Source organism: Eleginops maclovinus, chromosome 11 (assembly GCF_036324505.1).
Source record: "Eleginops maclovinus isolate JMC-PN-2008 ecotype Puerto Natales chromosome 11, JC_Emac_rtc_rv5, whole genome shotgun sequence".
In the NCBI taxonomy this organism is placed as follows: Eukaryota; Metazoa; Chordata; class Actinopteri; order Perciformes; family Eleginopidae; genus Eleginops; species Eleginops maclovinus.
In genome coordinates, this window is record NC_086359.1 from 283,016 (window position 1) to 307,444 (window position 24,429).

General features: G+C 46.8%; 1 protein-coding gene across 1 annotated transcript; it reads right to left on the reverse strand.

Moving 5' to 3' along the window:
• Positions 1–11,369: 11,369 nt before the first annotated feature.
• ik (IK cytokine) lies at positions 11,370–23,377 on the reverse strand. Its single transcript, XM_063894221.1, has 20 exons — positions 23,225–23,377; positions 22,567–22,633; positions 22,396–22,488; positions 22,259–22,318; positions 22,001–22,168; positions 21,483–21,597; positions 21,253–21,323; positions 21,070–21,116; positions 20,791–20,954; positions 19,108–19,216; positions 18,998–19,037; positions 17,874–18,096; positions 17,776–17,794; positions 17,458–17,543; positions 17,297–17,364; positions 17,161–17,218; positions 16,979–17,067; positions 16,166–16,274; positions 16,041–16,075; positions 11,370–11,520 (listed from the first exon to the last, which is right to left on the reverse strand). Exons 1-20 carry the CDS (start codon positions 23,232–23,234, stop codon positions 11,493–11,495), a joined length of 1,659 nt encoding a protein of 552 aa, XP_063750291.1. The 5' UTR covers positions 23,235–23,377; the 3' UTR covers positions 11,370–11,492.
• Between the last annotated feature and the right edge of the window lie 1,052 nt (positions 23,378–24,429).

Genomic DNA, 24,429 nt, shown 5'->3' on the forward strand with positions numbered 1-24,429 from the left:
TAAACATATGTAGGTTAAATTACCTTACATCAAAAGCAACATCAATTAGTGTGTGTGTGTGTGTGTGTGTGTGTGTGTGTGTGTGTGTGTGTGTGTGTGTGTGTGTGTGTGTGTGTGTGTGTGTGTTACATGGAAACACACTATATACTGTATACAGCTGAAGGGACAGCTTGTTAGCCTGCAGCTAAAACCTTCACTCTGGCACATGTAAAGTAGGCTACCCTTCCTCAGCTCCACTCCGGAGACGGGTTAGCTACCCCTCCTCAGAGACAGGTTAGCTACCCCTCCTCAGAGACAGGTTAAAGCTACCCCTCCTCAGAGACAGGTTAGAGCTACCCCTCCTCAGAGACAGGTTAGCTACCCCTCCTCAGAGACAGGTTAGAGCTACCCATCCTCAGAGACAGGTTAGAGCTACCCCTCCTCAGAGACAGGTTAGAGCTACCCCTCCTCAGAGACGGGTTAGAGCTACCCCTCCTCAGAGACGGGTTAGAGCTACCCCTCCTCAGAGACAGGTTAGCTACTCCTCCTCAGAGACAGGTTAGAGCTACCCATCCTCAGAGACAGGTTAGAGCTACCCCTCCTCAGAGACAGGTTAGAGCTACCCCTCCTCAGAGACGGGTTAGAGCTACCCCTCCTCAGAGACGGGTTAGAGCTACCCCTCCTCAGAGACAGGTTAGCTACTCCTCCTCAGAGACAGGTTAGAGCTACCCATCCTCAGAGACAGGTTAGAGCTACCCATCCTCAGAGACAGGTTAGAGCTACCCATCCTCAGAGACAGGTTAGAGCTACCCCTCCTCGGATAAGGGTTAGCCTACCCCTCCTCGGATAAGGGTGAGATACCCCTCCTCGGAGACGGGTTAGCTACCCTTCTTCAGCCCCGCTCTGGAGACGGGTTAGCTACCCCTCCTCGGAGACGGGTTAGCTACCCTTCTTCAGCCCGCTCCGGAGACGGGTTAGAGCTACCCATCATCGGAGACGGGTTAGCTACCCTTCTTCAGCCCCGCTCCGGAGACGGGTTAGAGCTACCCATCCTCGGAGACGGGTTAGAGCTACCCCTCCTTGGAGACGGGTTAGCTACCCTTCCTAAGCGCCGCTCCGGAGACGGGTTAGAGCTACCCCTCCTCGGAGATGGGTTAGCTACCCCTCCTCAGAGACGGGATAGCTAACCTTCCTCGGCCCCACTCCGGAGACGGGTTAGCTACCCTTCCGGTTCCGGCGCTGCTACGAGCGGCAGCCAGCAACAGTGGCTTTCTCTCTTTTCCTACTTTTTAGTTATTTATTCTTAGTATTGTTTGTTTATTAGCATTTATTTTCAGTAAGTAGTTGTGCCACCCTTAGCCAATTATGTTTTTGGAACTTTTTCGCCGTGTTTCTCATTCCGGGGACACTTACTGAATCGCGTTCCGCCTGGCTCAACAACATTACGGCGGAGCCTTTGTTTACACCCGGAGTCAGCTGTTGGCGCTACCATACCTGCAAACTCAGAAGGGCTGAAAAAGGTGACAAACTAAACCGTTGTAGGGGGGTCTGGGGTCTGGGGTCTGGGGGCATCCCCCCCCCCCCCCACAGCCTTTATACACGTTGCCTAGCAACGCCGCGCATGCGCATTATATCCTGCTCCGCTCAGAGTTATAGTAGTAGGCTATTCATGGGAAACACATGAACAGCACGTTAAGATCTCGGCCAAGTCGTAATTAAAAGCAGTTCTTCATTATTTAAGTTAAGCGGCGGTAACGCCAGTGTTAAACACGGTGTTAAACACGGTGTTAAACAAGGTGTTAAACACGCAAATGCCGGTTGGTGTGCGTACGGTACTGAGTGTTTATCGGTCCACGGCCGTAATGAACGTGTCGCATTGGTCCATATGTAATGCGCACGTTCTGTTGTTTCCATTGGCATAGAGCTATTGAACATTAATTTTAACAAAGGATATGGATAACATATCGCCCACGGCAGTTCTGTCATTGTATGTATAGCCTATATTTGTATTACGCTATCATCATTCAACATGTAGAATGAACGTGTAATCTGTAGAGTCGATTTACATAGATAATCCACAACCATGAACCTAATCTGGATCTTAAACCTGCCAATTGCCAACAATTGTTACTACATATAAAACATGTTTTCGTTTTTAGATCGCGTGTTTCAAAGGCATCTGCGTCTTGTGTACATAACACAGCACAACATGAATACTGTCATTTCCAACAGTGAAGCGTTATATGTGCTTACTGTAAACTAACTCTACACACGGTCGCCAGCGTTTGTAGATTTTGTTTGTAACTCCAAACTTTTCGTAGCTACTAAAAAGTTGATGAAACCGAAATAATTGATCCAAACGGATCATGGATCATCCGTTGCACCACTACCAGCTACTCACTAGGCCTAAACCACACACGGATGTGTATTTGTTCATTACGTGTTCGTTTTCATCCCTCTCAGATCTGACCACAATGACAGCCGCCAGTAATATCAGGTAACAGGACGGATGCTGTGGAGATCAGCCTTCACAAACGCATTCTGTTCGCATTGAACGAGGTGACGTAGAACTGGTCTAGCTAGGCTAACTTTAACACAATTCACTGAGGTTAGCTAGCAACCTACCAAGCTGATCAGCTGAAGCATGTTAATACACTTTATTCGGCTCAAATAATTTTACTTCAGCAACGTTAAAATGATACAGCATACAATGTTTTTGCCAGATTAGCTGCTACTAGACTTACCTCAAAACTTGTATCTGTAACGTATCCCGAAAATTGTCCAGAAGAACCACTCGCTGACGACTGAGCACTCCACTCCAAGAGGGACCGGTGGGTAAAAAAAGCGCGCTGTGGTTTATCTTGCTCATGATTGGTCGGTGGTCGTGGAACACAAGTCATTTCAACAAAGATGTTATTTATTGTGAAGATAGCAAACTTGTTTCTTGCTCATTATACAGTCGGTTATACAGTCTATGGTTGGTCGGTCAGTCGTCGGTCAGCCCCCCCCCCCCCCCCCAAAAAAAACAAAACTCTTCGGATCTACACGATTCACATCAATGACATATTTTGAGTTGAAAACGGCGAATTTCGCCGAAAGGTGACTAGTTTGCAGGTATGGCTACAACATACAACCTCGTTGCTACGGGAGAGGCCTGAAATCCCCAGGGAGCTGAAGAGGAGGTACAGGGGATGCAAGGCTGGACGTAAACAACGGGAGAAGAAGCGGAGATATAAACCATATCTCCCTTCTATCACCATGGGGAACGTGAGGTCGCTAGCGAACAAGATGGACGAGCTAGCGGGCTTGGTGAGGACTCAGCGGGTGTATCGGGAGAGCAGTGTGCTTTGTTTCACGGAGACATGGCTCCACGAGGACACCCCGGACTCCCTCGCAACTGTGGACGGCTTCCTCACTGTTCGGGCGGACAGGACTCACCAAGAGAGTGGCAAGAGGAAAGGTGGGGGGCTTGCTATTCTCGTTAACAACAAGTGGCGTTTTCCTGGACATGTTACTGTAAAGGAACGTGTGTGTAGTCGGACATTGAAGTGCTTGCAGTGAGTCTACGGCCATACTATCTGCCGCGTGAGTTCTCACACGTGATTCTCCTGGTTGTTCCACATACATTCCACCGTCGGCAAACGCAGCGCTCGCGACTGACGTCACCCACTCCGTCGTCGGGAGACTTCAGACCATTGACTGTAAAAATAATGGACAAACCCTCAGTGACGTCACCCATAGGTTTCTGAAGAGCTCAAATGAAGCTCAAATGGCCGCCATCTTGTCAGTGCCTGACTCCGCCTGCTCCCGGATAATCCATAAATGGTTAAAGGGTTGGGTTGTGAGTGAAACTGGGGCGGGGCGAATGAAGCCTGGCTGCTGGAACACGCCCACCTACCTCGAGGTTACCAAGCTAGCTAGAAGTTAGGCTACCGGTATATGCTAACCTGAACTGTAACTCGCAGCACTCACCAGACGTTGACATTTTCCTCCGGCTTAATACGTTTCTTGGGGTAAGTTAACCTGACACTATACAACAATACTTCAAACATGTATTTATTTATATGTTATGATGGTAAAGAAAAACTAGATTTGCTGACATTTTGTCAATGTTACTGTGAATATATCACGTTTAAGAACACCAAACACCAGTAATGTTAACGTTTACTTAATGCATGCACATATAACGTTAAAAAACAATTAGGAAATCAATCAAAGCGAGTTCAGTTTTTTTCACATAACTTTAACAGTTAGTTAGGAGTAAGTGTTTATTTGGATGACACTTGATTAAGTTTTTCTGTGTACTTTTTGGGTAAAGACAGCCTAACGTTGCATGACAGGATGATTGCTCAATGGTCTATCCGTTGGGGTAGGGTGTTAGTTACAAAATAAGCCCTGATCGGTTTAATTCTGATCAATACAACTCTATAACAACGACGATTTCCTTGGGCTGACTTACTGTAACGTTAACTTAAGGTATCGCTGGATAGGGTAACAGTATTCCGTAGGCCTATACCGCGGTTGAAGAAGCTACCAGTGCTAACGCCTCCCCTGCCTGCTTTAATAATAATAATATATTTCATTTAATGCACTCTTCATTCCAAGGGAATGACCACTAATAGAAGTCCGTAGGGGACTGGAACTTATGTGAGCTGAGCTGCTATCGACAGCTTATTGTCTTGACTATGACTGTTGAGAAAGAATGGCACTTTTATATTTGTGACAAAATTGGTGACAGCTATCCCATGCAGCTAACCTTAATATAACAACCCCAGCTGTCACTCAAATCGGCCACGCCCCTAATTATGCAGAACTTTATGGCTTAATATCTTTTGAACTGGATTTTTTAATGAAAATTCACCCCCCTCACAGTTGTCATGAACGCGGAAACTAGCTATACAGAGAAAACCGTTTTTTGAACCAGGCTGTAAACATGTTTATTTCTGCTCCAAAGTTAGACATTTTAACATGGGGTTCTATGGGGATTTGCTCTGTTTTGCAGCCAGGCCACGCGGCCATTCGAGGAACTGCAGGTTTTTGGCACTTCCTTATGGGCTTAATTTTGGAGACTCGGAAGTTGCCCCTTGCTTCAGACACAGCACCCAGACTCATTCATCGCGATATCTGGGGACTTCAACCACGTCACTCTGGCTGCAACACTGCCCACCTTCAAGCAGTTTGTGGACTGTCCCACCAGGGAAAACAAGACACTGGACCTGCTGTATGCCAATGTTAAGGAGGCATACAGCTCCACTGCCCTTCCTCCACTTGGAAGGTCAGACCACAACCTCATCCACCTTAAGCCCCTGTATAAGCCTCTAGTCCAGCGGCTGCCTGTTACCATCAGGACTGTGAGGAGATGGTCACAGGAGGCTGAGGAGACTTTGCAGGGCTGCTTTGAGTCAACAGACTGGGATTTGCTCTGTGATTCTCATGGGGAGGACATTGATGATGTCACGGACTGCATAACAGGGTACATCAACTTCTGTGTGGACAGTGTTGTTCCCATACAGACTGTACGCTGTTTCCCCAACAACAAGCCGTGGGTCACCAAAGACATCAAGTTCCTGCTTAACGAGAAGAAGAGGGCCTTCAGAGACGGGGACAGGGAGCAGATGAGGCGAGTTCAGAGGGAACTGAAGGAGAAGATACAGCAGGGTAAAGACAGCTACAGGAGGAAGCTGGAGCACAAACTCCAGCAGAACAACCTGAAGGGTGTGTGGAGTGGCATGAGGAGCATCACTGGCTACAAACAACCTGGTAGCCAGACAATAGAGGGTGGGCCTGACCGGGCCAACGAGCTGAATCTGTTCTTCAATAGATTCGATGAGAGGGCTCCGGTCTACCCCTCCCCCAGCTCCTCTACAACCATCCCCCTTAGAACCTCCGGCCCTGCTGTCCTCCCTCCCACACCGTCCCTCCACAGCTACACCGTACCTGCTCTTTCTCCCCCACCATTACCATTACCTCACCCCTCCCCCATCAACATCAACACAGACTCTTTCTGCCCCCACACATGGCACACCGACCTTCACAGCAGAGCAGGTGAGGAATGTGCTGTGCAGGCTCCGCCCAGGCAAGGCTGCAGGTCCCGACGGCGTCAGCCCGAGGATCCTCAAAACATGTGCTGCCCAGCTGAGTGGAGTCCTGCAGTACATCTTTAACCTGAGTCTGAGTCTGGAGAGGGTCCCTGTGCTGTGGAAAACTTCCTGCCTGGTTCCGGTACCGAAGAAGGCGCGTCCCAGCACCTCCAACGACTACAGACCGGTGGCGCTGACGTCCCACCTGATGAAGTCCCTGGAGAGGCTGGTCCTGTCACTTCTTTGGCCCCTGGTTAGTTCATCGCTGGACCCTCTGCAGTTTGCCTACCACCCGAAGCTAGGAGTGGAAGACGCCATCATCTTGCTGCTTCGCCGTGCCTACGCCCACTTGGACAGACCCGGTAGCACTGTGAGAATCATGTCCTTCGACTTCTCCAGTGCGTTCAACACCATTCGGCCTGACCTGCTGGGGAGTAAGCTGACGGCGATGCAGGTGGACTCCTCCCTGGTTTCCTGGATCACGGACTATTTGACGGGTCGACCACAGTATGTCAGACTGCAGGACTGTGTGTCTGACACTGTGGTCAGCAGCACAGGGGCTCCACAGGGAACCGTTCTGTCTCCCTTCCTGTTCACCCTGTACACCTCAGACTTTCAGTTCCTCTGAGTCTTGCCACCTGCAGAAGTTTTCAGACGATTCTGCAGTTGTTGGCTGTGTCAGCGAGGGAAATGATGAGGAGTACAGGGGTGTCGTGGACTCCTTCGTTGAGTGGTGTGAGCTCAACCACCTGCAGCTCAACACCGCCAAGACAAAGGAGTTGGTGGTGGATTTCCGCAGGAGGAGATCTACCCCCACACCCATTTCCATCAAGGGGGTGACTGCCGACATTGTTCAGGACTACAAATACCTTGGTGTTCACCTGGACAATAAACTGGACTGGGCCAAGAACGCTGAGGCTGTGTATAAGAAGGGCCAGAGCCGACTCTACTTCCTGCGGAGGCTCCGGTCCTTCAACGTCTGTAACACCATGCTGAAGATGTTCTACCAGTCGGTGGTAGCCAGTGCCATCTTCTTTGGTGTTGCGTGCTGGGGAAGCAGGTTGAGGTCAGCAGACGCCAACAAGATCAGCAGGATCGTCAGGAAGGCTGGCTCCGTCCTGGGGGTCCAGCTGGACTCTTTGCTGGTGGTGTCTGAGAGGGGGATGCTGCGCAAGCTGCGTAGTATCATGGACAACAATGCTCGCCCTCTCCACCAGGTGCTGACCTCATACAGAAGCACCTTCAGCAATAGCCTCATTCCACCCCGGTGTACCACAGAACGCCACAGGAAGTCCTTTCTTCCTGTGGCCATCAGACTCGTTAACTCATCCACCTCAGGTCGTTAGAGGAACATTGGAGACTCAGTGACACTTTATTTCATCGCAATGCTGTCATTTCACTTTACTTTCACTTTCACATGTCACTTTATTCAGTATTTAGTATTCAGCTTAGTTTCATTAGTTCTCTTATTACTGTACTGCCATTTGCACTATACGTATTGTTGTATATTGTATATACCTACGTAGTTACTGTAACTACTTCACTATTTCATATTTGCAAAGCTGCTCTTATTGTTGATACATTTAGTTTATATTTGGTTATTTTAGTTTATACTTAGTAATATTTGATGTCTATTGAGTGTATATTTCTCCTTCCTTCTTTGTATTGAACTGTTGCACCTCAATTTCCCTCGGGATAAATAAAGCTTCTTGAATCTTCCTCGGAGACGGGTTAGAGCTACCCCTCCTCGGAGACGGGTTAGCTACCCTTCTTCAGCCCCGCTCCGGAGACGGCTTAGCTACCCCTCCTCGGAGACGGGTTAACTACCCCTCCTTGGAGACGGGTTAGCTACCCCTCCTCGGAGACGGGTTAGAGCTACCCCTCCTCGGAGACGGGTTAGCTACCCTTCCTCAGCCCCACTCCGGAGACGGCTTAGCTACCCCTCCTCGGAGACGGGTTAGCTACCCTTCTTCAGCCCCGCTCCGGAGACGGGTTAGCTACCCCTCCTTGGAGACGGGTTACAGCTACCCCTCCTCGGAGACGAGTTAGCTACCCTTCCTAAGCCCGCTCCGGAGACAGGTTAGAGCTACCTCTCCTCTGAGACGGGTTAGCTACCCCTCCTTGGAGACGGGTTAGCTACCCCTCCTCGGAGACGGGTTAGAGCTACCCCTCCTCGGAGACGGGTTAGCTACCCTTCCTCAGCCCCACTCCGGAGACGGCTTAGCTACCCCTCCTCGGAGACGGGTTAACTACCCCTCCTTGGAGACGGGTTAGCTACCCCTCCTCGGAGACGGGTTACAGCTACCCCTCCTCGGAGACGGGTTAACTACCCCTCCTTGGAGACGGGTTAGCTACCCTTCCTCAGCCCCACTCCGGAGACGGCTTAGCTACCCCTCCTCGGAGACGGGTTAGCTACCCTTCTTCAGCCCCGCTCCGGAGACGGGTTAGCTACCCCTCCTTGGAGACGGGTTACAGCTACCCCTCCTCGGAGACGAGTTAGCTACCCTTCCTAAGCCCCGCTCCGGAGACAGGTTAGAGCTACCTCTCCTCTGAGACGGGTTAGAGCTACCCCTCCTCGAAGATGGGTTAGAGCTACCCCTCCTCGGAGACGGGTTAGCTAACCTTCCTCAGCCCTGGTCCGGAGACGAGTTAGCTACCCCTCCTCGGAGACGGGTTAGAGCTACCCCTCCTCAGCCCCGCTTTGGAGACGGGTTAGCTACCCTTCCTCAGCCCCGCTCCGGAGACGGGTTAGCTAACCCTCCTCGGCCCCGCTTTGGAGATGGGTGAGATACCCCTCCTCGGACACGGGTTAGAGCTACCCTTCCTCGGAGACGGGTTAGCTACCCTTCTTCAGCCCCGCTCCGGAGACGGGTTAGCTACCCTTCCTCAGCCTTGCTCCTGAGACGGGTTAGCTACCCCTCCTAGCTACACACACTCTCCCTCTTCAAACCGACCAATGAGAAGCGGCTGCTCACCTCAAAGAACCTCACATTGCCCGCCCTCACTCCGTACCTATTGGCCGAGAGCCTGACCTCCATGGAGACACTGTTGACCAATATCCAGGTGACTGACAGTTTCCTGAGACACAGAGACGGTGACGGCAGAAACTGGTAGCTACAGACTGGTAGCTACAGATTAGCTATGGATTGGTAGCTACAGATTAGCTACAGATTAGCTATGGACTGGTAGCTACAGATTAGCTATGGACTGGTAGCTACAGATTAGCTATGGACTGGTAGCTACAGATTAGCTATGGACTGGTAGCTACAGATTAGCTATGGATTGGTAGCTACAGATTAGCTACAGATTAGCTATGGACTGCTAGCTCAGGGTCAGAACCAGTGACGTGCGGTGAAGTTCATGGCTGGTGAGGCACTGACGTCATCACAATCAGATTTGAACCTTAGAGCATCTTATTAAATGTTCATCTTATGAAAATTGTTTTAGTTTGGATATGCAATCCTCCATTCTAAAAGTAGGGTCAGGCGAGACGAAAAAATAAGCAAACGACTGCACTTGACTTAACTGTAAATTTTAGCTCGCTGTCACTTATTCTGCAGCGCACGAAGAATCACTGGACTCACTAGCACCCACTGCCATGAGGCAGGAGAACTGCGTGCCTCACCTAGTCTCTCTTCGCAGCGGTTCTGCTCAGCACAAGAGACACGTTACAGACATACAGTTGACCAAAAACACTGTATATTATATACACCAGCTAAAGTATGGAAATTAGTTAATATAGCCAGAGTGTTTGAACATTTTAATAGCGACATACAGACAGACAGCAGTTACAGTCTCACTGTATAGCATGTCAGCAGGTTGGTGCCTCACCGAGCAGCCGTTCTCAGTGTTTGAACGTGAATATGAAAATTCTGCGATTTTGGATCAAAATAATGTAAAACTGGTGAAATTAAAAGGAAAATAACTTTATAATACAAACAACTGGATAAATATGATCATTACATTTATTTCTTCATTTTACTTTTCATGATGACAGGTGAGGGCCTCCCCTCACCGCACGTCACTGGTCAGAACAGACGCAGCCAGCAGGAGAAGAAGGAGCTGCAGACCACAGGTAAGGGGAGGGGGTTCTGGTCCTGATGGTTCTGGTCCTGTGGTTGTGTCTGTGGTGCCACTTGTGATGCAGCAGTGTCTGAAGGAGAAGACGCTGCAGGAAGAGCTGCACCAGCTGACCGGAGAGAACCACTGACCGGTGAGCCTCTTCTTCCACGTGACTCACGGCTAGCATGACGCTCACGTGCATTAGCATGACGCTCACGTGCATTAGCGTGATGCTCACGTGCATTAGCATGGTGCTGACGTGCATTAGCATGACGCTCACGTGCATTAGCATGATGCTCACGTGCATTAGCAAATGAGACTTTTATTCTGAAAAGCTCCTCTTGATGATTTCCTCCTGAGTCATTACAGCTGTAATGACAGAAACTCCCATCTCCCAAATTCCCATCAGCCACCGCTCTCTGCCCTTTATTATATCTACTGACTTTATTATTAATAATTACTGCTGTCATTGTAATGTCCAGCGGCGTTATGCAGGATAGGGGCGGGGCTACACACCGTTAAGAAGCAGCTGGTAGTTCACATATTGATGTTTTCCGTGAGTGCGATGTTTCAGGATTCTTTCTGATATAAAGTCTCTGTGATCGTCATTAAATAAAACATCATAACAACTCGTCTCTTTATTCAAACGGAGAAACTCATCTTTAAAATATGAATTAAGGTGTGTGAGTGAGACCAACAGGACGGTGTGAAGGCGACCAATCAGAGAGCAGAAAGGGAACAAAAGAAAGTTTTCTGATATTCATACATGATTTATATATAGTTTATAACTCCAAGATAATAAAAAGGATCAGAATAAACTTTAAAATAAATATTCATGTTTTATAAAAACACAGTGTACTGTTTGGGGGGGAAGCAGGTGGGCGGAGCTCTGAGCTTCGTTAGCATCTAGTGAGTGTCCTCGGGAACATCTGAATATTCATCAGATCGCTGTCACACACACTGTGAACTTAACAAGGAGCCGAGTCCAAACAAGCTTAACGAGGTCAACAAACACTCATTAATACAAAACCACACTGACACACACACTCCAAGTTAATTAGAGACCAGGCCTCTTCATTAACAGCTGATGTTGGTCTCATTAACTAAAGGTACACTTTGCTCCAGTTTTTCACTTACTGTGAAACACTTAAGCACAAAGAAATCCTTAAATCCACAGAAACCTTTAACCATGACGCAGCGTACCGAGCAGAGCAGCAGGACACAAACATTAATATTACGTCTCTGAGGTTGATGTTTATTGATGTTTATTGGTCTTCAGATTTACACATGAATCATAACAAGGTGTTGAAAGAACTTTAAAACATTTCATCTAAACGAGTGGCGTCGATCTCTGACGGAATTTAACCTGCTTCAGTATTTAGGCCGCTTTATGTCCACCCTGAAACACATAACATAAACATACCGTTAATATCACCCTAATATCACTCTCTAATATCACTCTCTAATATCACGCTAATATCACTCTCTAATATCACCCTAATATCATTCTAATATCACTCTAATATCACCCTAATATCACGCTAATATCACTCTCTAATATCACTCTAATATCACTCTAATATCACTCTGTCACCCTAATGTCACTCTAATGTCACCCTAATGTCACTCTAATATCACTCTGTCACCCTAATGTCACCCTAATGTCACCCTAATATCACCCTAATGTCACCCTAATGTCACTCTAATATCACCCTAATGTCACTCTAATGTCACCCTAATGTCACTCTAATGTCACTCTAATGTCACCCTAATGTCACTCTAATATCACTCTAATGTCACTCTAATGTCACCCTAATGTCACTCTAATATCACTCTAATGTCACTCTAATATCACCCTAATGTCACTCTAATGTCACCCTAATGTCACCCTAATGTCACCCTAATATCACCCTAATGTCACTCTAATATCACCCTAATGTCACCTAATGTCACTCTAATATCACTCTAATGTCACCCTAATGTCACTCTAATGTCACCCTAATGTCACTCTAATGTCACTCTAATGTCACCCTAATGTCACTCTATGTCACCCTAATGTCACTCTAATGTCACCTAATATCACCCTAATGTCACTCTAATGTCACCACCTAATGTCACCCTAATGTCACTCTAATAGTCACCCTAATGTCACCTGTCACTCTAATATCACCCTAATGTCACCTAATGTCACTCTAATGTCACCCTAATGTCACTCTAATGTCACCCAATGTCACTCTAATGTCACCCTAATGTCACCCTAATGTCACTCTAATATCACCCTAATATCACCCTAATGTCACTCTAATGTCACCTATTCACTCTAATGTCACCCTAATGTCACTCTAATATCACCTAATGTCACTCTAATGTCACCCTAATGTCACTCTAATGTCACCCTAATATCACCCTAATGTCACCCTAATGTCACTCTAATGTCACCCTAATGTCACTCTAATGTCACCCTAATGTCACTCTAATATCACTCTGTCACTCTAATGTCACCCTAATGTCACTCTAATATCACTCTAATGTCACTCTAATATCACCCTAATGTCACTCTAATATCACTCTAATGTCACCCCTAATGTCACCCTAATATCACTCTAATGTCACTCTAATGTCACTCTAATGTCACCCTAATATCACTCTAATATCACTCTAATGTCACTAATATCACCCTAATGTCACTCTAATATCACTCTAATATCACTCTAATGTCACTCTAATATCACCCTAATGTCACTCTAATATCACTCTAATGTCACCCTAATGTCACTCTAATATCACCCTAATGTCACTCTAATGTCACCCCAATGTCACCCCAATGTCACCCTAATGTCACTCTAATGTCACCCTAATGTCACTCTAATGTCACCCTAATATCACTCTAATGTCACTCTAATATCACTCTAATGTCACTCTAATGTCACCCTAATGTCACCCTAATGTCACTCTAATATCACCCTAATGTCACTCTAATGTCACCCTAATGTCACTCTAATGTCACCCTAATGTCACTCTAATATCACCCTATGTCACCCTAATGTCACTCTAATGTCACTCTAATGTCACTCTAATATCACTCTGTCACCCTAATGTCACCCTAATATCACCCTAATGTCACTCTAATGTCACCCTAATGTCACTCTAATGTCACCCAATGTCACACTAATGTCACCCTAATGTCACTCTAATATCCACCCTAATGTCACCCTAATGTCACTCTAATGTCACTCTAATGTCACTCTAATATCACCTAATGTCACCCTAATGTCACTCTATGTCACCCTAATGTCACCCTAATATCACCTCTAATGTCACCTCTAATGTCACCCTAATGTCACTCTAATGTCACTCTAATGTCACATCTAATATCACCTCTAATGTCACCCTAATGTCACCTAATATCACTCTAATGTCACCCTAATGTCACTCTAATGTCACCCTAATGTCACTCTAATGTCACCCAATGTCACTCTAATGTCACCCTAATGTCACTCTAATTCACCCTAATGTCACTCTAATGTCACTCTAATATCACTCTAGTTCACCCTAATGTCACTCTAATGTCACCCTAATGTCACCCTAATGTCACCTAATATCACTCTAATGTCACCCTAATGTCCACTCTAATGTCACTCTAATGTCACCTAATGTCACTCTAATGTCACTCTAATATCACCCTAATATCACCCTAATGTCACTCTAATGTCACCCTAATGTCACTCTAATATAGTCACCTAATATCACTAATGTCACATCCTTAATGTCACCCTAATGTCACTAATATCACCTAATGTCACTCTTCAATGTCACTCTAATGTCACCCTAATTCACTTAATCACCTATTCACTCAATGTCACCCTAATATCACTCTAATGTCACTCTAATGTCACGTCCTAATTCACTCTAATGTCACCCTAATGTCACTCTAATGTCACTCTAATGTCACCCTATCACTCTAATGTCACTCTAATTCACCTAATTCACCAATGTCACCTAATGTCACCCTAATAATATCACCCTAATTCACCTAATGTCACTCTAATATCACCCTAATGTCACTCTAATATCACTCTAATTCACCCTACTATGTCACTCTAATGTCACCTAATGTCACTCTAATAGTCACACCCCTATCATTGAATCCACTCTAATATCACCTAATGTCACTCTAATATCACCCTAATGTCACCTAATGTCACCCTAATATCACTCTAATATCACCTAATGTCACTCTAATGTCACTCTAATATCACTCTAATGTCACCAATGTCACCCTAATGTCACTCTAATGTCACCCTAATGTCACTCTAATGTCACCCTAATGTCACTCTAATATCACTCTAATGTCACTCTAATATCACCCTAATGTCACTCTAATATCACCCTAATATCACCCTAATGTCACCCTAATGTCACTCTAATGTCACCCTAATGTCACTCTAATGTCACTCTAATATCACCCTAATGTCACCCTAATGTCACTCTAATGTCACTCTAATGTCACTCTAATATCACCCTAATGTCACTCTAATATCACTCTAATGTCACCCTAATATCACTCTAATATCACTCTAATATCACCCTAATGTCACTCTAATGTCACCCTAATGTCACCCTAATGTCACCCTAATGTCACCCTAATGTCACTCTAATATCACCCTAATGTCACTCTAATGTCACCCTAATATCACTCTAATATCACCCTAATGTCACCCTAATGTCACTCTAATATCACCCTAATGTCACTCTAATGTCACCCTAATGTCACTCTAATGTCACTCTAATGTCACTCTAATGTCACCCTAATGTCACTCTAATGTCACCCTAATGTCACCTATGTCACCCTAATCTCACTCTGTCACTATGTCACTCTAAATCACCCTATGTCACTCTAATGTCACCTAATGTCACCCTAATATCACCCTAATGTCACCCTAATATCACCCTAATGTCACCCTAATGTCACCTAATATCACCCTTATGTCACCCTAATGTCACTCTAATGTCACCCTAATGTCACCCTAATGTCACCCTAATGTCACTCTAATGTCACTCTAATGTCACTCTAATGTCACTCTAATATCACTCTATGTCACCCTAATGTCACTCTAATGTCACTCTAATGTCACCCTAATGTCACCCTAATGTCACCCTAATGTCACCCTAATATCACCCTAATGTCACCTAATATCACTCTAATATCACTCTTATGTCACTCTAATGTCACTCTAATATCACTCTAATGTCACCCTAATGTCACCCTAATGTCACTCTAATGTCACTCTAATGTCACTCTAATGTCACTCTAATGTCACTCTAATGTCACTCTAATGTCACTCTAATATCACTCTAATGTCACCCTAATGTCACCCTAATGTCACTCTAATGTCACCCTAATATCACCCTAATGTCACCCTAATGTCACTCTAATATCACTCTAATGTCACTCTAATATCACTCTAATATCACCCTAATATCACCCTAATGTCACTCTAATGTCACTCTAATGTCACCCTAATGTCACTCTAATGTCACCCTAATGTCACTCTAATGTCACCCTAATGTCACCCTAATGTCACTCTAATGTCACCCTAATGTCACCCTAATATCACCCTAATATCACCCTAATGTCACTCTAATGTCACTCTAATGTCACTCTAATATCACTCTAATGTCACCCTAATGTCACTCTAATGTCACCCTAATGTCACCCTAATGTCACTCTAATGTCACTCTAATATCACCCTAATGTCACCCTAATGTCACCCTAATGTCACTCTAATATCACCCTAATGTCACTCTAATATCACCCTAATGTCACCCTAATGTCACCCTAATGTCACCCTAATGTCACCCTAATGTCACCTTCATATAACCTTTATTTAATGTTGCTGTTGATAAAGAGGGACTCACCCGTCAGCCTCCATCTTCTTCCTCTTCTCGATGATCTGAAACACAATCGTTCATTAACATCTCGTCTCCTCATCGTATTCAAATAAATATATTATATCGAATAATTCAATAATTTAATAACTCACAGCGCTGATCTTCTTCCACTGGCGGTCCAGCTCTGCCTTCTCATTGGTCTCTTTGAAGCGACGGGTTTTCCTGCCTTCAGACATCTTGATGCCGTACTGGAAGGCAGCCCTGAAGGGACAAATGTCATCAGACACAGCCTGACAAATAGAGCTGAGAGCAGAAAGGACACAGCCTGACAGACAGAGCTGAGGGTAGAGTGGAAACAGCCTGACAGACAGAGCTGAGGGTAGAGTGGAAACAGCCTGACAGACAGACCTGAGGGCAGAGTGGAAACAGCCTGACAGACAGAGCTGAGGGCAGAGTGGAAACAGCCTGACAGACAGAGCTGAGGGCAGAATGGAAAGAGCCTGACAGACAGAGCTCAGGACAGAAAGGAAACAACCTGACAGAGAGAGGGCGAAAAGGAAACCGCCTGAGAGACAGAGCTGAGGGCAGAAAGGAAACACCCTGAGAGAGAGGGCGGAAAGGAAACAGCCTGACAGACAGAGCTGAGGACAGAAAGGAAACACCCTGACAGAGGGCGGAAAGGAAACAGCCTGACAGACAGAGCTGAGGGCAGAGGGGAAACAGCCTGACAGAGAGCTGAGGACAGAAAGGAAACACCCTGACAGAGAGAGGGCAGAGTGGAAACAGCCTGAGAGACAGAGCAGAGGGCAGAGGGGAAACAGACTGAGAGACAGCGCTGAGGGCAGAGTGGAAACAGCCTGAGAGACAGCGCTGAGGGCAGAGTGGAAACAGCCTGAGAGACAGCGCTGAGGGCAGAGTGGAAACAGCCTGAGAGACAGAGCTGAGGAAATGTGTAGTAAGCGTACTTAGGCAGCGCCTCCTTGTTGTTCATGTAATCCGAATACTCCTCCTGAGTGTCAAAGTCCCAGCGCCCCAGAGGACCCTTCTTATTACCCTGAAACACACCATCATCATCATCATCATCATCATCATCATCTTATAATAACAAAAACAGCAGGAAGAGGTGCGTGCTGGGAGTCCTAGTTACCTGGTCCATCTTACTGTAGTCCACCTCCTCATCACTGTCCACTGCCAGGTCATCCATCCTGCGCACACACACACACACACAGTTATAATATGTGTGTGTGTGTGTGTGTGTGTGTGTGTGTGTGTGTGTCTCTTACGTAGCAGGGTAACACTCAGCGTAGGAGTTCGATCCTCCAAAGAAATCTCCCAGCTGCTCCTTCCCCCTTGTACTAATAGCTCAGGAAATACACTAAATACCATATTTACACAACAACAACAACAACAACAACAACAGCAACAACAAACCATGATAAGGATATGGAGTGTGTCCGGGCCACTGGGTTCCTGCTGCTCCTGCAAACTTTTCATTGATGATCTTTATCTGATCCCTCACCGAGCCAGGCCCTGAACGCATCACACAGTAAACACTATATATTATACAGCTGGCCCTGAACGCATCACACAGTAAACACTATATATTATACAGCTGGCCCTGAACGCATCACACTGTAAACAGTATATTATACAGCTGGCCCTGAACGCATCACACTGTAAACAGTATATTATACAGCTGGCCCTGAACGCATCACACAGATTTGGACAGTCTGTGGTTTAAAGTATAAATAACTGAGCTTACCTTCATCCAGCTCCACAACCTGAAGAAAGAAGCAGAGCAGAATTATAATCATAGAAACAACAACAACAACAACACTTGATGAAACCAAGATGTCTGACCGTGGTTTCCTCGGCCTCTGGTTTCTCGAAGTAGCTGTGTCTCGCTCTGTTCTTGCTCTCCTCCTCCCTCTCTCTCTCCCTGTCTCTCTCCCTCTCCCTCTCCCGCTCCCTCTCCCGCTCCCTCTCCCGCTCCCGGTCTCTCTCTCGGTGTCTCTCCTTGTCTTTGGGAGGTTTGGAGGAAGAGCCGGCCGACGGGATGTAATCCCCGATGTCCTCGAAGATACTGAAACACAAGCAGAAATGAAGTTCTGAGGAGAGGAAGAGGAGAGGAACAGGAGAGGAAGAGGAGAGGAACAGGAACAGGAGAGGAAGAAGAGAGGAACAGGAGAGGAAGAAGAGAGGAACAGGAGAGGAAGAGGAGAGGAACAGGAGGAGAGGAACAGGAGAGGAACAGGAGAAGGAGAAGAACAGGAGAGGAACAGGAGAGGAACAGGAGAGGTGGAGGGGAAGAGGAGAGGAACAGGAGAGGAAGAGGAGAGGAACAGGAGAGGAGAGGAACAGGAGAGGTGGAGGGGAAGAGGAGAGGAAGAGGACAGGAACAGGAGAGGTGGAGGGGAAGAGGAGAGGAACAGGAGAGGAAGAGGAGAGGAACAGGAGAGGTGGAGGGGAAGAGGAGAGGAACAGGAGGAGAGGAACCGGAGGAATGGAACAGTAGAGGAACAAGAGAGGAAGAGGAGAGGAAGAAGAGAGGGAGAGGAGAGGGGAAGAGGAGGAACAGGAGGAGAGGAACAGGAGGAATGGAACAGGAAAGGAACAGGAGAGGAAGTGGGGGAGAGGAACAGGAGAGGAAGAGGAGAAGAAGAAGAGGGGGAGGGGAAGAGGAGAGGAACTGGAGGAGAGCAACAGGAGAGGAAGGGGAGAGGAAGAGGAGAGGAAGAGGGGAAGAGGAGAAGAGGAACAGGAGGAGAAGAGAGGAACAGGAGAGGAAGAGGAGGAAGGGAAGAGGAGAGGAACAGGAGAGAAAGAGGAGAGGAACACGAGGAGGAGAGGAAGAGGAGAGGAACATGAGAGGAACAGGAGAGAAAGAGGAGAGGAACACGAGGAGGAGAGGAAGAGAGGAAGAGGAGAGGAACAGGACGAGGAACAGGAGAGGAAGAGGAACAGGAGGAGGTGTGAGCACTCACCTGAGGTCAGCTTCAGGTGCTCTCTTGTCGTCCAGCTTCCCTGAAACACAGAGGCAGCAGGTCAGGAGAGGAGAGCTCAGAGCTGCTGCTCTCTATCACTCCCCGTTTACCTTTGTCCTTCTTCTTGATCTTCTTGTGTCGCGTCCCCTGCCGGAGGTACGACAGGATCTGCGTCAGCTTCGAAATCACGATATCGTTGGTGGTGAGCGTCGTTTGAGCCTGAGGGACACGGAGAGTACCGTCAGATATTATCTCCAACAAACTGCAGTGCTGCGGTGCGTTCAGACACCTCCATGCTGCTGTATTATAAAGAAGTGTGCGGTGCATTCAGGTACCCCCGTGCTGCTGTATTATAAAGAAGTGTGCGGTGCATTCAGGTACCCCCGTGCTGCTGTATTATAAAGAAGTGTGCGGTGCATTCAGGTACCCCCGTGCTGCTGTATTATAAAGAAGTGTGCGGAGCGTTCAGGTACCCCCGTGCTGCTGTATTATAAAGAAGTGTGCGGAGCGTTCAGGTACCCCAGTGCTGCTGTATTATAAAGAAGTGTGCGGTGCATTCAGGTACCCCCGTGCTGCTGTATTATAAAGAAGTGTGCGGAGCGTTCAGGTACCCCAGTGCTGCTGTATTATAAAGAAGTGTGCGGTGCATTCAGGTACCCCCGTGCTGCTGTATTATAAAGAAGTGTGCGGTGCATTCAGGTACCCCCGTGCTGCTGTATTATAAAGAAGTGTGCGGTGCATTCAGGTACCCCCGTGCTGCTGTATTATAAAGAAGTGTGCGGAGCGTTCAGGTACCCCCGTGCTGCTGTATTATAAAGAAGTGTGCGGTGCATTCAGGTACCCCCGTGCTGCTGTAATATAAACAAGTGTGCGGAGCATTCAGGTACCCCCGTGCTGCTGTATTATAAAGAAGTGTGCGGTGCGTTCAGGCACCTCCGTGCTGCTGTATTATAAAGAAGTGTGCGGTGCGTTCAAGCACCTCCGTGCTGCTGTATTATAAAGAAGTGTGCGGTGCGTTCAGGCACCTCCGTGCTGCTGTATTATAAAGAAGTGTGCGGTGCGTTCAGGTACCCCCGTGCTGCTGTATTATAAAGAAGTGTGCGGTGCGTTCAGGCACCTCCGTGCTGCTGTATTATAAAGAAGTGTGCGGTGCGTTCAAGCACCTCCGTGCTGCTGTATTATAAAGAAGTGTGCGGTGCGTTCAAGCACCTCCGTGCTGCTGTATTATAAAGAAGTGTGCGGTGCGTTCAGGCACCTCCGTGCTGCTGTATTATAAAGAAGTGTGCGGTGCGTTCAAGCACCTCCGTGCTGCTGTATTATAAAGAAGTGTGCGGTGCGTTCAGGCACCTCCGTGCTGCTGTATTATAAAGAAGTGTGCGGTGCGTTCAGGCACCTCCGTGCTGCTGTATTATAAAGAAGTGTGCGGAGCGTTCAGGTACCCCAGTGCTGCTGTATTATAAAGAAGTGTGCGGTGCGTTCAAGCACCTCCGTGCTGCTGTATTATAAAGAAGTGTGCGGTGCGTTCAGATACCTCCACGCTGTAATGTTTCATAATGTGAAGAAGTGTGCGGTGCGTTCAGGTACCTCCACGCTGCTGTAATGAGTTTTAATGTAAAGTAATGTGTGGTGCGTTCAGGTACATCCAGGTTGTTGTAATGTCTCATAATGAAAAGTAACGCACGGTGCGTTCAGGCACCTCCATGCTGTTGTATTATAAAGAAGTGTGCGGTGCGTTCAGGTACCTCCACGCTGCTGTAATGTGTCATAATGTAAAGTGCGGTGCGTTCAGGTACCTCCATGCTGGGGCAGTCGGCCTTGCTGCGGATCAGGGTGGTGGGGATGTCGGTGTCAGTGAACTCATCATCCAGATCGACAACGTAAGCCATCCTGCCAGGCAGAAAGAGCTCGTTCCTCTCCAGCCCCCCCGTCCTGAACACAACCCGGTAGATGTTCCTTCCTGGGGGGGAAGGGGGGGGTGGTTAATATGACACACAGATCAGGAACAGGATGTCTGTTTGGACAGGAGGAAACAAGGCCCAGTATTACAGAGTAAGAGTCCAGGTCACACTCACCCATACGAGTCTTAAACTCGATCTTCTCCTCCGGCTCCACGTCTTTCCTGGGAAGACACATTCAAATCATCAGATATACAAACACGCTTCAGAGGAGGAGGGGGCCCATCCTCAACACAAACCCCTGCATGACAAGAACATCATCACAGCCTGGGCTAATGCACACTAAACACGGTGTCATACTTGGTCTCCTTCTGGACTTTCTCCATCATGTCTTCTTCTTCTTTCTCCTTACTGGTGATTTCAGCTCGCACCTAACACACACACACACACACACACACACACACACACACACACACACACACACACACACACACACTTAATATGAACACTGCCCTGCTCCACAGAGCCCACCGCCTGGGAGAGGATACAGGTTTCTGATGATGTCATTGATAAAGAGGTGTGAGGGGAACCTTCTGCAGCAGGGCGAAGTCCAGCCCCTTCACCAGGTGAGTGTGTTCCATATCTCCTCCCAGGAACTTAGACTCCTGGATCAGTTGCCGGCGCTTCTCTGCTGCCGACTTGTCCCTGAAGTACACACAGTGCAGTTAGTACTAAAACAGGAAAATATGCAGGCCAGGTTAGGTTAGCATTAGCTTAGCATTACTCACGCCTCAGCGGTGGCTCCTACAGCTCTGTATTTATCATTAACTTAGCATGACTCGCACCTCAGGTGTGGCTCCTACAGCTCTGTAGTTAGCTTTACCTTAGCATTAGTCACGTCTCAGCGGTAGCTCCTACAGCTCTGTATATCGCATTAGCTTAGCATTAGTCACTCCTCAGCGGTGGCTCCTACAAATCTGTATTTAGCATTAGTATTACTCACGCATCAGCGGTGGTTCCTACAGCACTGCATTTAGCATTAGCATTACTCACGCCTCAGCGGTGGCTCCCACAGCTCTGTAGTTAGCTTTAGCTTAGCATTACTCACGCCTCAGCGGTGGGTCCTACAGCTCTGTAGTTAGCGGTGGTGCTAATGAGCTCAGTCTCCTCGTAGTCCTTGTTGACTCCGTCACGCCGCTCTCTCGCCCGGTCGCGGTATTTCTCAGCCAGCTCCCTCTCTCGCTCCATCTCCTGCTGACGTAGCTTAGCATAGTAGCTGAAACACAGCAGAAAATCCCTCGTTAAACTCTAAAAAATGACGGGACATCACAGGGCGATATTTTAAATAAAGTCAGCGACTCGTCACCTTTTCTTCTTCCTCCTCCGGGCTGCAGGGTCCTCGTCCTCGTTGTAGTCCTTTGGCATTCTGGGAGAAAAAACAACTTTATTATCATCATCATCTTCCTCATCACCACCACCACCATCATCAGTGGATTCACTCACTCAAGATGTCTGGATTTTGAGGGTGGGGCCGAGGAGGGGGTCGCCCGCGGCGTCATCAGGAGCTTCCTGAAGTCGTCATTGGTCAGTTTGGACCTGCAGACACACATCAGTATATAACTAGGATCTGTGTAAACAATGGTCTCAGTTTGCAGGGAATGGATGAGTACTCACTGCGCTGCTGAGCGGGGGTCCTCCTGCTCGTGGCCCTCGGGGGCCAGAGGGTTGGAGTAACTCTCAGCTGAAACGCAAAGCAATTCATATGTGAAGTAACCCCAAGCATTACCTGACTCATTGTTATGCTCCTTACACTGTGACAGGAATATAGAATACGTCAAGTGTCCGAAACTCCACACATTTATGAGACAAAGTTCAAATCTTAAATTGATCTTCTATATCTGAGCATATTATGCACCAATGAAGTCCACCACCCATTAGCCTTCCTCCCGGTGCAGTCACCCATGCTTCGGTAATATATATCATGTGTACATCTGTTACTACTCCTGAATAAAACTCCCGCACTGTATTTGATTACCTCAGTCTGCCTGTATCTGTTGTTGTTGTTGTTGTTGTTGTTGTCTTATGTTCTGGAAGCACGTTAAAATGGAGTAGCTCTTCTCTTTGTCTCGTGCATGTATCATGACGATAAAGGCTTTTATTCTCAACATCATTCTGATGCTAGTTTGTTGTGATTCTGGTATCAGAAGCTAGGCTAAGTTAACAACGTTAAAGAGCTAACACTTCTGCTAGCATCGTGCTAACAGAGCTAATGCTAATGCAGCTAAATATGTATTATATGTAAAGCTAATAGAGTTCCGTAGCTCAGACTTACTCTCGGGCATCTCTGCAGTGTCGGTGCTCCGCTTCTGGAGAGGCTTCCTCCTTTATCTGTGTTTAATGGACCAGTCTGTGTTTTCCTGGAGAAGGTGCTCGTCCTGCGATGCTAGCTTCTTCACCGCTCTGTTGTGATAGTACGTCATATCCGGGGCAGTTCGTTTTTATTGATAACAATATATAGGTTTTTGTTCAATAAAATAAATACAGAATTTCAGTACAAAATTAAAAAACTACACTTATGAATATTTATTTAACAATTACTGAACTCTAAATCGTATTTTTATCTGACGATCAGTAAGCACTGGAACATATCTATGTGATGTCATATCCGGTTTACTTATAACTGCAGCAGTTAATTTATTTAAAAGAAATACAGAATTTCTTCATAAAATCTCAGAAATTACAGATTTAATTTATTATAAATTAATCTTATTAATAAATACAGACTATCTTCAGCAAATCAAAGTAGAATTTAATGAATTGGAGAATAAAGAATAAACCAGTATGTGGGGGCAGTGTGCTCTTCTTTGCCGTGGTGTGCTGGGGGGGGAACACCAACCAAAGGGATGCTGACAGCTGAACAAACTCGTGAGGAAGGCTAGCTCTGTAGTTGGAGTTAAACTGGACAATCTGGAGGAGGTGGCTGAGACCCCCTGGCAGTAACCGGACTGCACACCAAGGGGTTCACCATGAGACCCCCTGACAGTAACCGGGCTGCACACTAAGGGGTTCACCATGAGACCCCCTGACAGTAACCGGGCTGCACACCAAGGGGTTCACCATGAGACCCCCTGGCAGTAACCGGGCTGCACAGCCAGCTGCTCTCTGCACAGAGACTTTTAGCCGTATCAATCAATTTAAATATATTTAACAATCCGGATACAAAATGTTTAGATGTTTTTATGAAGTCCTTAATTCCTTTTTTTGTCGTAACAGATACTTACCTGTACATCATTTTCATCATTTCATTTCTGTTTTATTATCCGGTGTGAACCACACTGTCCTGCTCTTCACTCTTATTCTGTTGCTGCTTAAACCACTGAATTTCCCCACAGGGATTAATAAAGGTACATCTGATCATAAAATAAACTGAATAAGAATAGTGATAAAAAGGAATTAAAAGAGATGAAGTGTAAAATATTATTTTAACATAAACAATAAAAACAAATACAATTAATAAAGGAATAAATAATACATATA

Bases quoted from the DNA above. Each gene is read 5' to 3' on its own strand.
- ik (XM_063894221.1), bottom strand. The intron at 22,319-22,395 runs GTGAGTGAATCC...TTTTTCTCCCAG, and splicing joins TCAAAATCCAGACATCTTGA to AATGCCAAAGGACTACAACG. The intron at 16,076-16,165 runs GTGAGTTATTAA...ATTGTGTTTCAG, and splicing joins AGTGGAAGAAGATCAGCGCT to ATCATCGAGAAGAGGAAGAA.